At 38.7% G+C, this 14,644-nt stretch overlaps 1 protein-coding gene across 1 annotated transcript in view; it reads right to left on the bottom strand.

Moving 5' to 3' along the window:
• LOC124238959 (cytochrome P450 4X1-like) overlaps nucleotides 1–14,123 on the bottom strand; it is a 45,887-nt gene extending 31,764 nt beyond the window's left edge. The window contains exon 1 of the mRNA XM_046660215.1: nucleotides 13,883–14,123. Coding sequence (XP_046516171.1) covers nucleotides 13,883–14,059 — 177 coding nt within the window. The 5' untranslated portion in view covers nucleotides 14,060–14,123. The remainder of the gene's footprint in view (nucleotides 1–13,882) is intronic.
• Between the last annotated feature and the right edge of the window lie 521 nt (nucleotides 14,124–14,644).

Raw genomic sequence — 14,644 nt, 5'->3', positions numbered from 1 at the left:
TCATATGGGATACAGCAAAAGCTGTATTAAGAGGGAAATTCATCGTAATACAACACATCTTAATAAACAAGAAAAATCCCAAATAAGCAATCTTAAACTACACCTAACTGAATTAGAGAAAGAAGAACAAAGTCCAAAGTCAACAGAAGGAGAGAAGTAATAAAAATCAGAGCAGAAATAAATGCTATTGAAACAAAAAAGGCAGTAGAAAGGATCAATGAAACAAAGAGCTGGTTCTTTGAGAAGATAAATAAAATTGACAAACCCCTAGCCAGACTCAGAAAGAAAAAAAGAGAGACAGCTCAAATAAACAAAATCAGAAAGGAATGAGGATAAATAAAAACAGACTCCACAGAAATACAACAGATTATAAGAGAATATTACAAAAAACTATATGCCAACAAAATGGATAACCTAGAGGAAATGGATAAATTCTTAGATTCCTATAATCTCCCAAAGCTCTCTCAAGAAGAAGCAGAGAATTTGAACAGACCAATCACAAGGAAAGAGATTGAAACAGCAATGAAAAGAATCCCAAAGAATAAAACCCCAGGCCCAGATGGCTTTCATGGGGAATTCTGCCAAACTTCCAGAGAGGATTTAATACCTATCCTTTTCAAGCTATTCCAAAAAATTAGGGAGGATGGAACACCTCCTAGCACATTCTATGAGGCCAACATCACACTGATACCAAAGCCTGACAGGGACAGCGCAAAAAAAGAGAACTACAGGCCAATATGACTGATGAACATAAACGCAAAAATTCTAAACAAAATTTTGGCAACCTAAATTCAGCAATTCATCAAAAGGATCATACATCATGATCAAGTGGGATTCATACCAGGGACACAGGGGTGGTTCAACATCCGCAAATCAATCAATGTGATACACCACATCAACAAATTGTGGAATAAAAACCACATGATCATCTCAATAGATGCAGAGAAAGCATTTGACAAGATCCAAAAGCCATTTATGATAAAAACTCTGAACAAAATGGGCATAGAAGGGAACTACCTCAACATAATAAAGGCCATATATGACAAACCCACAGCCAACATCATACTCAATGGGCAAAAACTGAGTGCCATCCCCCTGAAAACAGGAATGAGACAAGGATGCCCTCTATCACCACTCTTATTTAACATAGTACTGGAGGTCCTGGCCAGAGCAATCAGGCAAGAAAAAGGAATAAAAGGAATCCAAATAGGGAGGGAAGAAGTGAAACTCTAGCTGTTTGCAGATGACATGATCTTATATATAGAAAACCCCAAAGAATCCATTGGAAAACTTTTAGGAATAATCAACAACTACAGCAAAGTTTCAGGGTATAAAATCAATTTGCATAAATCAGTAGCATTTCTATACTCTAATAATGAACTAACAGAAAAAGAACTCAAGAACACAATACCATTCACAATCGCTACAAAAAGAATAAAATACCTCAGGTGAATTCAACTAATAAAGTGAAAGACCTATATAATGAAAATTACAAGACTTTTCTGAAAGAAATGGATGATGACATAAAGAGATGGAAAGACATTCCATGTACATGGATTGGAAGAATAAACATCGTTAAAATGTCCATTCTACCTAAAGAAATCTACAGATTCAACGCTATCCCAATCAGAATCTCAATGACATTCTTTACAGAATTAGAACAAAGAATCCTAAAATTCATATGGGGCAACAAAAGACCCCAAATTGCTAAAGCAATCCTGAGAAAAAAGAACAAAGCTGGAGGCATCAGAATCCCTGACTTCAAAACATACTACAAAGCTACAGTAATCAAAACAGCATGGTACTGGTACAAAAACAGGTGCACAGATCAATGGAACAGAATTGAAAGCCCAGAAATAAACCCACACATCTATGGACAGCTAATCTTCGACAAAGGAGCTGAGTGCATACAATGGAGAAAAGAAAGTCTTTTCAACAAATGGTGCTGGGAAACTGGAAAGCCACATGTAAAAGAATGAAAATTGACCATTCTTTTTCACCATTCACCAAAATAAACTCAAAATGGATCAAAAACCTAAAAGTGAGACCTGAAACCATAAGGCTTCTAGAAGAAAATGTAGGCAGTACACTCTTTGACATCAGTATTAAAAGGATCTTATCAGACACCATGTCTTCTCAGAGAAGGGAAACAATAGAAACAATAGACAAATGGGACTTCATCAGACTAAAGAGCTTCAAGGCAAATGAAAACAGGATTGAAACAAAAAAACAACCCACTAACTGGGAAAAAATATTTGCAAGTCATACATCCGACAAAGGCTTAATATCCATAATATGTAAAGAACTCACACAACTCAACAACAAAAAAACAAACAACCCAATCAAAAAATGGGCTGGAGACATGAACAGACATTTCTCCAAAGAAGATATATGGATGGCCAATAGGCACATGAAAAGACGTTCATCGTCGCTGTGCATGATGGAAATGCAAATCAAAACTACACTAAGATATCACCTTACACCCATTAGAATGACAAAAATATCTAAAACTAATAGTAACAAATGTTGGAGAGGTTGTGGAGAAAAAGGAACCCTCATACACTGCTGGTGGGAATGCAAACTGGTGCAGCCACTATGGAAAACAGTATGGAGATTCCTCAAAAAACTAAAAATAGAACTACCATACGACCCAGCTACCCATTACTGGGTATTTATCCAAAGAGCTTGAAGTCAGCAATTCCAAAAGTCCCATGCACCCCAATGTTCATTGCAGCATTATTTACAATAGCCAAGACGTGGAAGCAACCTAAGTGCCCATCAATAAATGATTGGATAAAGAAGATGTGGTATATATATATATATATATATGTATACAGTGGAATACTACTCAGCCGTAAAAAAAAGAATAAAATTGTCCCATTTGCAACAACACGGATGGACCTTGAGGGAATTATGTTAAGCGAAATAAGCCAGATAAAGAAGGACAATCTCTGTATGACTCCACTCACGTGAGGAATTTAAAAATGTGGACAAAGAGAACAGATTAGTGGCTGCCAGGGGAAAGGTGGGGTGGAGGGTGGGCACAAAGGGTGAAGGGGTGCACCTACAACACGGCTGACAAACAAAATGTACAACTGAAATTTCACAAGATTGTAACTTATCATGAACTCAATAAATTTAAAAAATTAATTTAAAAAATCCAGGAGGTCTCTATGTAACCAAAAGGAATTTCAGAATGAGAGAAGAGAGAAATTGGGTGTGGTGGGGAGTATCAAAGAAATTGTATTATTCACTGGTACTATTCTGTCCCAACTCATCATTCTTACCACTTTAAGGCATACCATAACCAACATCTGCATTTATTAAACTAAGGATTTGCTCTGGCCACTGGAGCCTGCTTTGCTGCCTGCATAACAGTCCAGAAGTACTGGAGATTTAACACCCCCTAGAACCAGCCTTCCACCAATGACTGACAGAAGTTAGTCTAAAAATGCCCCAGTTCCCTTACTCTTCAGGCAGGATAACTCTGAGGTACATACATTGGCCACCAGAGTTCCCCTGTGGGATTAACTCCAGTTATCCACAGTGGTAACCTGCTTGAGAACAAAGTCTGCATTGGCTGCCTTCCCATCCCTATCTCACCTGCCTAATCCTGTATCGAAGTTTCCTGGCATTATCTCCAAAATAAACTACTTGCCCTTGAATCCTTATCTCAAGGTCTTATTCCGGGGAAACCTAAACTAAGACAAATATTATACATAAAAATTTCCCAGAACTGATGACATGAGTTTCCAGATGGAAAAGATTGCCAATCAAACATCAGGCATAATAAATGAAAAAAGTGCCTAGATGCCACAGCTAAGCACATCATAATTAAATTTCAGGACACCAGAGGCAAAGGAAAGACCTTAAAGCTGCTAGAGAGGAAGAGCAAAGGGTCACATAATAAGGATTAAGAATCAGAAAAGTGGGAGGATTCTGGAAAGATGGTAGACTAGGAAGTACCAGTATTCTGTCTCCCCACCTAGACAACTATTGCACTGGCAGAATGTGTGTGATGTTACCTATTGTGGAACTCTGGAGTTGAAGGCTTGCAACTTCCAAGGAAAAGGCTTGGACTGTAAACTGTGGTTAATTTTGGTCAATTTCAGCAATTTGCACAGTAGCACCTACCCATCCCCCACCCCTAGACCGTTGGCAGGCAGCTACAGGTGTTCCTGGAGCACCTTGTACACAGTTTGTGGGAGCCGGGAGAACAAAAAGACCCTGTCCTCCAAATATTGGGCATCTGTGCTCTGATTACTGCTTCTTCTGTCACAGAGGTGCTGACAAAGAGGCCAGTGGCCACTGTTGATGCACCTCCCCTCATTATTGCAAGCCCCTCCCCCTCTGGCTGAAGTGACTTTCAGAGGATTTAAAGGGCTGATGTCTTTCCCCCCATCACTTCTCTCTTTTTCCCCTTTTGAGAACCAGACATTAAAGACTAGGACAGGGGCTGGCCCCAGGGCTGAGTGGTTAAGTTCGTGCACTCTGTTTTGGCAGCCCAGGGTTCACCAGCATGGATCCTGGGCACAGACCTACACACCACTCATCAAGCCATGCTGTGGTGGCACCCCACATAGAAGAACTAGATGACTTACAAGTAGGATATACAACTATGTACTGCGGCTTTAGGGAGGAAAAAATGGCATAAAGACTAGGACATTCAAAAACAACTGAATATGTGGGAAAAATTAGAAAGTCACCACACATGCATGAGGAAAGGCATGGATCTAGAAAAGACCTGAGAAGACCTTAAGTGTACACCTCATGCTGATCCTTGGCACAGAGAGAGCCTACAACAACTAAAAAAAAAACTGCAAACCCCAGGGAAGGGGGAGAATCTGATTTCCAGAGTTATATCATTAGATTGAAATGTCCAGCTTTCAACAAAGAATCACAAGGCATACAAAGAAAAAGAAAAATATGGCCCATTCAAAGGAAAAAATTAAATCAACAGAAGATTTCCCTGAAGAAGACCTAGTGGCAGCCCTAATAGACAAAGACTTCAAAACAACTGTCTTACAGATGTTCAAAGAACTAAAGGAAGATGTGGAGAAAGTCAAGAAAATAATGTATGGACAAAATGGAAATATCATTAAAGAGACACAAAACCGAAAAAGAAATGCTGGAGTTGAAATGTACAATAACTGAAATTAAAAGTCCCTAGAAGGATTCAAAGGCAGATATAATCAGAGCGAAGAAATAATCAATGAACTTAAAGAAAGAACAACGGAAATTATTGAATCTGAGGAACAGAAAGAAAAATGAAGAAAAGTGAACAGAGCCTAAGGGACCTATGGGACACCATCAAGCAGACCAACATACAGTCCCAGAAGGAGAAGAGAGAGGAGAAAGGAATAGAGAGAATATTTGAAGAAATAATGGCTAAAAACTTCCCAAATTTGAAGAAAGATATGAATATAAACACCTAAGAAGCTCAGTGAACTCCAAGTAAGATGAACTCAAAGAGATCCATACTGAGTTATATTATAATCTAACTTTTGAATGACAAAGACAAAAAGAGAATCTTGAAAGCAGCGAGAGAGAAGCAACTCATTACATACAAGGGATCCTCAATAAGATTATCAGTAGATTTCTCATCAGAAACTTTGGAAGACAAAAGACAGTGGGCTGATATATTCAAAGAGCTAAAAGAAAAAAAGCCTGTCAACCAAGAGTCCTATATCTGGCAAAACTGTCCCTCAAAAGTGAGGGAGAAATTAAGACATTCCCAGATAGCCAAAAGCTGAGGGAGCTTACTGCCACTAGACCTTCCCTGGCAAGAATGCTCAAAGGAGTTCTACAGGGTGAAATGAAAGGACACTAGATAGCAACTCGAAGCCATATGAAGAAATAAAGATCTCAATAAAGGTAAATACATGGGCAATTATAAACACTAATATTATTGTAACAATAGTTTGTAACTCCACCTTTTTTCTACATGAATTTAGAAACTAATGCATTTAAAGAATTATTAGTTTATGTTTTGGGGCATACAATGTATAAAGGTGTAATTTTCTGACATCAACAACTAAAATGGATGGGAACAGTTGTAAACGAGCAGAGTTTTTGTATGTTATTGAAGTTAAGCTGATATAAATTCAAATTAGTGTGTTATAACTTTAGGATGCTAAATGTAATCCCCATGGTGACCACAAAGAAAATCACTATGGAATATACACAAAAGAAAATAAGAAAGGAATTGAAATATTTCAGTACAAAAAAATCAACCAAATACAAAATAAGACAATAATGCAGGAAATGAGGGACAAAAAAAGCTATAAGGCATATAGAAAACAAATATCAAAATGACAAAGAAAGTCCCTCCTTATCAGCAATTATTTAAATGTAAATGGATTAAACTCTCAAATCAAAACACAGAGATTGGGATAATGTATTTTTAAAAAAACATGATCCAACTATATGCTGTCTACAAGACTCATTTTGGATCCAAAGACATCATTAGATTAAAAGTGAAAGCATGGAAAGAGATAGTCCATGCAAACAGTAACCAAAAGAGAGCAGGTATGGCTATATTAATATCAGACAAAATATACTTTAAATCCAAAAAGGTTACAGAGACAAAAAAGGACGTTATATACAAAAAGTTCAATACAAGAAGATAAAACAATTATAAATATTTATGCACCTAACAACAGACCATCAAAACATATGCAGCAAAAGCTGACAGAATTGAAGAAAGAAATAGACAGTTCTACAATAACAGTTGGAGATATCAACACCCTGCCTTCAATAATGGATAGAACAATCACACAGAAGTTAAGTGAGAAAACAGAGGACTTAAATGACACGATAAACCAACTAGATCTGACAGACATGTACAGAACACTCTACCCAACAACAGTAAACACATTCTTCTCAAGTGCATATGGGACATTTTCCAGGACAAACTATATGTTAGGCCACAAATTAAGTCTCAACAGATTTTAAAAGACAGATATCATGCAAAGTATCTTCTCCAACCACAGGGGGATGAAGTTAGAAATCAATAACAAGGAAAACTGAAAAATTCACAAATTTGTGGAAATTAAACAACATAATCTTACCCAACCAATGGATCAAAGAATACACCAGAGAAATAAGGAAATACTTAGAGATGAATGAAAATGAAAATACAGGGGCCAACCCTGTGGCCAAGTGGTTAAGTTTGCATGCTCTGCTTTGGCGACCCCGGGTTTTGCCAGTTTGGATCCTGGGCATGCGTCTGGCACCACTCATCAGGCCATGCTGAGGCAGCATCCCACATAGCACAACCAGAGGCACTCACAACTAGAATATACAACTATGTACTGGGGGAGTTTGGCTAGAATAAGAAGGAAAAAAAAGAAGAAGATTGGCAACAGATGTTAGCTCAGGTGCCAATCTTAAAAAAAAAAAAAAGAAAATGAAAATACAACATACCAAAACTTATGGAACACAGAAAAAGCAGTAACGGGGAAATGTATAACTATATATATACTTAGATTAACAAATAAGAAAGATCTCAAATCAACAAACTAACTTTACAAGTTAGGGAACTAGAAAAAGAAAAACAAAACTAAACCCAAAGTTAGCAGAAGGGAGGAAATAATAATGATTAGAGCAGAGATAAACAAAATAGAGAATAGAAAAACAATAGAGAAAAGTCAACAAAACCAAAATTTGATTCTTTGAAAAGATCAACAAAATTTCCATCTCTTTAGCTAGATGGGCTAAGAAAAAAGAGAGAAGACTCTTCCTTCTTAAATTGCTAAAATCAGAAATGAAATTGGAGACATTACTACTGATTCTACAGAAATAAAAAGGATTATAAGAGAGTACTATGAACAATCAAATACCAAAAAATGGATGAAAGGGACAAATTCCTAGAAATACAAAACCTACCAACACTAAACCACAAAGAAATGGAAAATGTGAATAGACCCATAAGTAATAGGAAATTGAATTACTAATCAAAAATCTCCCTTGGGAAATGCAAATCAAAACTACACTAAGATATCACCTTACACCCGTTAGAATGACAAAAATATCTAAAACTAATAGCAACAAATGTTGGAGAGGTTGCGGAGAAAAAGGAACCCTCATACACTGCTGGTGGGAATGCAAACTGGTGCAGCCACTATGGAAAACAGTATGGAGATTCCTCAAAAAACTAAAAATAGAACTACCATACGATCCAGCCATCCCACTACTGGGTATTTATCCAAAGAGCTTGAAGTCAGCAATCCCAAAAGTCCTCTGCACCCCAATGTTTACTGCAGCACTGTTTACAATAGCCAAGACGTGGAAGCAACCTAAGTGCCCATCAACAGATGAATGGATAAAGAAGATGTGGTACATATATACAATGGAATACTACTCAGCTGCAAAACAGAACAAAATCATTCCATTTGCAATAACATGGATGGACCTTGAGAGAATTATGTTAAGTGAAATAAGCCAGCAAGAGAAAGATACTCTGTGTATGACTCCACTCATATGAGGAATTTAAAACTATGGACGAAGAACAGTTTAGTGGATACCAGGGGAAAGGTGGGGTGGGGAGTGGGCACAAAGGGTGAAGTGGTGCACCTACAAAATGACTGACAAACATTAATGTACAATTGAAATTTCACAAGATTGTAACCCATCAATAACTCAATAAAAAAATTAAATAAATAAAATAAAAATTAAAAAAAAAATCTCCCTTGGGGGCAGCCCAGTGGTGTAGTGGTTGAGTTCACATGCTCTGCTTAGGTGGCCTGGGGTTCAGAGGTTTGGATCCTGGGCACAGACCTACATACTGCTCATCAAGCCATTCTGTGGCAGCATCCCACTTACGAAAATAGAGGAGGATTGGCACAGATCTTACCTCAGCGACAATCTTCCTCAAGCAAAAAGAGGAAGATTGGCAATAGATGTCAGCTCAGGGCCAACCTTCCTCACCAAAAAATAATCTCCCAACAAAGAGAAGCCCTGGACCTGATGGCTTCACCGGTGAATTCTACCAAACATTTAAAGAAGAAGTAACACCAATCCTTCTCAAAATTTTCCAAAATATTGAAGAGGAGGGAACATTTCCTAACTCATCCTATTTGGCCAAAGCCAGACAAAAACACTACAAAAAAGGTAAACCAGAAATCAATACCCCTTATGAACACTGATGCAAAAATTCTCAACAAATGAGGAAACAATTAAGCAGCACATTAAAAGGATTATACACCATGACCAAGTGGGATTTACTCCTGGAAAGCAAGGATGGTTGAACATATGAAAATCAATCAACACCATACACCACATTAACAGAATGAAGGGAAAAGGCTGCATGATCATCTCAATCGATGGAGAAAAAGCATTTGACAAAATTCAATATCTTTCCTGATAAAAAAACACTCAATAAACTAGGAATAGAAGGAAACTACGTCAATATAATAAAAGTCATATATGAAAAACCCACAGTGAGCATCATAGTCAATGGTGAAACATTAAAAGATCTTCCTCTGGGGCCAGCCCAGTGGCACAGCAGTTAAGTTTGCACGTTCTGCTTCAGTTTGCCTGTTTGGAACCTGGGTGCAGACCTACACACCGCTTGTCAAGCCACGCTGTGGTAGGCGTCCCACATATAAAGTAGAGGAAGATGGGCATGGATGTTAGCTCAGGGCCAGTCTTCCTCAGTAAAAAGGGAGGATTGGAGGCAGATGTTAGCTCAGGGCTAATCTTACTCAAAACAAAAAAAAAAAGATTTTCCTGTAAAATCAGGAACAAGGCAAGAATGCCTGCTTTTTCCACTTTTATTCAACATAGTACTGGAAGTTGTAGCCAGACCAACTAGGCAAGAAAAAGAAATAGAAGGCATCCAAATTGGAAAGGAAGAAGTAAAATTCTCTCTTCACAGATACTATCATCTTATATGTAGGAAACCCTAAAGATTCCACAAAATACCCTGTTATAACTATTAAATGAATTCAGCAAAGTATAGGATACAAAGTCGGTTGTATTTCTATACTAAAAAGTAGAAAACCTATATTTTCTACACAAAAATCAGTTGTATTTCTATACACTAACAATGAACAATCTGAAAACAAGATTACAAAAACAAATCCATTTACAATAGTATCAAAAAGAATAAAATACTTAGGAGCTGAAACCAAGTATTGGAAAACCAATTATTTCCAACCAATGAGGTGAAAGACTTGTACAGTGAAAACCATAAAAAATTGCTGAAAGAAATTTAAAAAGATATAAATAAATGGAAACACATCCCATGTTCATGGATCGGAAGACTTAATATTGTTAAGATGTCATTACTACCCAAAGAGATCTACAGATTCAATGTAATCCCTATCAGAATCCCAATGATGTTTTTTACAGAAATAGAAAAATCCATCCTAAAATTTATATGGAATATCAAGGGACCTTGAATAGCCAAAACAATTTTCAATAAGAAGAACAAAGCTGGAAGACTCACACATCCCGATTCCAAACTTACTACAAAGCTCCAATAAATAAAACTGCATGGTTCTGGCATAAAGACAGACACAGAGACAAATGGAATAGACTAGAAAGCCCAGAAATAAATCCTCCAATATATGATCAAATGATTTTTGACAAAGGTGCCAGGACCACTCAATGAGGAAAAGACAGGCTTTTCAACAAATGGTGCTGAGAAAACTGAATATCCACAGGCAACAGCATGAAGTTGGACCCTTACCTAACAACATATACAAAAATAAACTCAAAATGGATCAAAGACCTCAAAGTAAGACCTAAACCTATAAAAATTCTTAGAAGAAACCATCGGGTAAAAGCTTTACAACATTGTACCTGGCAATGATTTCTTGAATATGACACCAAAGGCAGAGGTGAAAAAGAAAAAATAGACAGAGTTCACGAAAATTAAAAATTGGTGTGAATGAAAAGACAGCATCAACAGAGTAAAAAGGCAACCCACAGAATGGGAGAAAATATTCGCAAATCATATATCTGATAAGGGATTAATATCCAGAATTTATAGAGAACTCCTAAAATTCAACAACAAAAAACAAACAACCTGATCCAAAAATGGGCAAAGGACTTAATTAGACATTTCTCCAAAGAAGATATAAAAATGTCACTGAACACCTGAAATGATACTCAATATCACTAATCGCTAGGAAGATGCAAATCAAAATTATGAGACACTACCTCAGCCCCATTCAGAGGGCTACTATCAAAAAAAAAAATAGAAAATAACAAGTGTTGGTGAAGACGTGGAGAAATGGGAACCCCCGTGCACTTTTGGTGGAAGTGTAAAATGGTACTGCCACTACAGAAAACAGTATGGCGGCTTCTCAAAAAATTAAAAGTAGAGGGGCCAGCCCGGTGGCATAGCAGTTAAGGTCACACAGTCCGCTTCGGTGGCCCAGGGTTCACCAGTTCGGATCCCAAGCAAGGACCTATGCACCACTTGTCAAGCCATGCTGTGGCAGGCATCCCACATATAAAGTGGAGGAAGATGGGCACAGATGTTAGCTCAGGGCCAATCTTCCTCAAAAAAAACTTTTAATTAAAAAAATTTTTTTTAATTAAAAATAGAACTACCATATGATCCAGCAATTCCATTTCTGGGTGTATATCCAAAAGAATTGAAAGGAGGGTCTCAAAGAGATACTGAACACCCATGTTCACAACAGCTAAAATGTGGAAACAACCAAGTGTCCATCAATGGATGAACGGATAAACAAAATGTGGTATGTACACTCAACGGAATATTATTCAGCCTTAGAAAGGAAGGAAATGCTAACATATGCTACAATATAGATGAACCTTGAGGACATAATGCTAAGTGAAATAATCTAGCCACAAAAAGATAAACACTATACGACTCCACTTATACGAGATACTTAGAGTAGTCAAAATCATAGAGACAGAAAATAGAATGATGGTTACCAGGGGCTGAGGAAAGGCGGAAACGGGGAGTTATTGTTTAATGGTATAGAGTTTCAATTTCACAAGATGAAAAGAGTTATGGAGTTGGATGACATTGATGGTTGCACAACATTACGAATGCATTTAATATCACTGAACAGTACACTTTTAAAATGGTTAATATGATAAATTTTATGTTGTGTATATTTTACCACGATAAAAATGTTGGAAAAAATCAGAAAGGTATCAGAACTTTCAACAGTTATCCTGAAAGCTAGAAGACAATGGAACAATGTCTTCGAAACTCTGTGAGAAAATTTCTTCCAAAGTGTAATTCTACACCCAGACAAAGTATCATTCCAGTTCAAAATTATGATAAAGACATTTACAGCCATTCAAGAGCTCAAAAGACGCACCTGACACTCCTTCATTCTTTCTCAAGAAGCTACCCATAGAAATGATTAAATAAATCAAGAACAAAAGAGGACAGAGTAGCCAGGAGACAGGAGACGTGACACAGGACAGCACCAGGCCTAGAGAGCCAGTCCAGATGAGAACAGGAGGAGAAGTCTCCAGGAGCAATGACTCCAGAAAAGCATATGGACGGACAGACTGTTTGATATGCTTGAATATTTGGAAATATCATTGAGATGTGATTGACAGATCTATTAAAGCATTTGGGAAACAACAATAGTGATAGATATTGAAAAACTAAGCATGTGAGAAAAGGAGGAAGTTAACAACACCATGGGAGAGAAAAGCCCTATGAGAATAGGAACAAAATCAACCATTAAGTCGGTGGCGAATAACATTTACATAATCAAAATATAAAGACTAGTTTTTCTATTTAACAAAAAAATACAATATAACTATATGGGGGCAGTAAAAGATGCAGTGTAAATGATTACTCATCATAAGGTACTTAATAGATGGATATCCAAAATTATTAAATTAAGAAATGCAACACAGTAATAACATTTTACAAGTAAGGATTTAAATAAACAGATGAAAGACTTGAAAGAGGCTGCCTTAGGAAAGAGGAGTAGGAGTGGGGGAGCCAAAGGACTCTGCAGTAGGATTCTGCTAGGGACACCCTCCCCACCCTACCCCACCCACCCTTTAGGATTCTGCTCAGCCTTTCACAGACTTTCTTTCCTCCCCTAGGTAGAGATACGTACGTCCCTCCAAGGTTCGCTTGTCCCTAGGCCTCTGTCAAAGCGCTCATGACCCTGTATTTTCATCTTCTCTCTGTGGTCTACCTACACATCTGACTTGGGCGCCTTGAGAGCAGGCACCTGTCTCCTCTTTGTAACCCAAGCACCTATCACACACCTGCCACTCAAAGTTGGCAGAATGAATAAAACAAGGAATCAGGGGTGGGAACAGATTTAGAGAACTGGAGAGACCAAAAGGTAAGGGTCTCCTTCTATTTTACAATTTCATTTAGTCGATATTTTTTTAGTGATTGGCTGGGGCTGCTCCCTACTTCACGAGAATCTTAAGAAAAGAAGTTAATTTTCTCTGGCTGGAAGGGACTAAGGGTGGCAACTACTGCATCCAATTTTGCATATTTTCTGCAATTAGTAAGTGTTATTCAGGATAACATACCATTTTTTTTGGCAATATATGTGGAAGGTTTTTTAAAATGCAATATAAATAAATATAAATGCGGTATAAATAAAATGCATTCATATACAAGAGATTGGTGAAGCAATTGGACACAGACCTGAGTTACACCACGTTCTCTTTTTCTGTTTTGTCTCTTTAAATAGCCCCCTCCCAGCTCCCCAAGATTCCTCTCTAGTGGCTCCAGGGTGTTTCCGTTTCCCAGTAGGGCTGTGAGGGAAAGTCTGGTGTAATGAAAAGATGCCCAGAGCCACGCGCTGGGCCAGAGAGGTTTGTGCAGGACGGGGGAATGGGAGGAAGGGAAAGAAGCAGCCGCCTCTGCTCACCCGGTTTCCAGCATCCTCCTTCTCCCCTCCCTTCTATCTACCTTTTGGTGCCCGTAGAACCAGTGGGTGGGGGGCGCGGGGAAGGGGCGCAGGTCTCGCAGCAGCCGCTGCCTCCGCAGGTAGAGCTTGATGGCCTGCAGCAGCCCGAGGGCCAGGCAGAACACGAAAGCCAGGTAAAAGGGCCGCGCCCAGCGCGTCTCTAGCCAGGAGGACTCCATCGCCGTGCGCCGCGCGGATTGCCAGCAGTCTCTGGGGCGGGGGGAGAGGGTGAGCTTTCTCGAGCCCCGCGCTTGGGGAGGGTCACCTCTCCCACTGCGCCTCTGTGGCCTGCGGGAAGCTCCTTTCTTCCCTGGGAAGGAGGAAGAGCGGTGGGAGGGGCAGCTCGGGCTTGGCCAGAGGAGGCGCGAGTTCCCGGATTTCTAAGCCTTTGTCAATTGATGCAAACCTTCATTCAGGACTTCTTATACCCTCCTGGAGTGTCATACAGTTTTCAGTCATGGGAGGTCTGAAATTAGGTTTTGAAATAATGCCATGGCTGAAGTCATTGTTTTTCTTTTTTTGCCACAAATAGTAAACGGCTATGCAAAAAGCTTTCTTTCCCACCGTGATATTCTATCAAAACCCACACGGGTGTGGGGGCTGGTGGTAGGCGTTTATGATCTTTGTACTCACGGAGCGTGGCCTATCCAGTGCTGTGCTGGTAATTGTTTTACAAGTGGTTCTCATTCTGCTTTCTAACGTTTGCCAATGTCCACCATGTTCCATTTCAAGCTGCTAACAGAGGACACTGAACACTGGATTGG

This window comes from Equus quagga, chromosome 5, assembly GCF_021613505.1.
Source record: "Equus quagga isolate Etosha38 chromosome 5, UCLA_HA_Equagga_1.0, whole genome shotgun sequence".
Lineage (NCBI taxonomy): Eukaryota > Metazoa > Chordata > Mammalia > Perissodactyla > Equidae > Equus > Equus quagga.
This window is presented reverse-complemented; position numbering and strand designations above follow the sequence as displayed.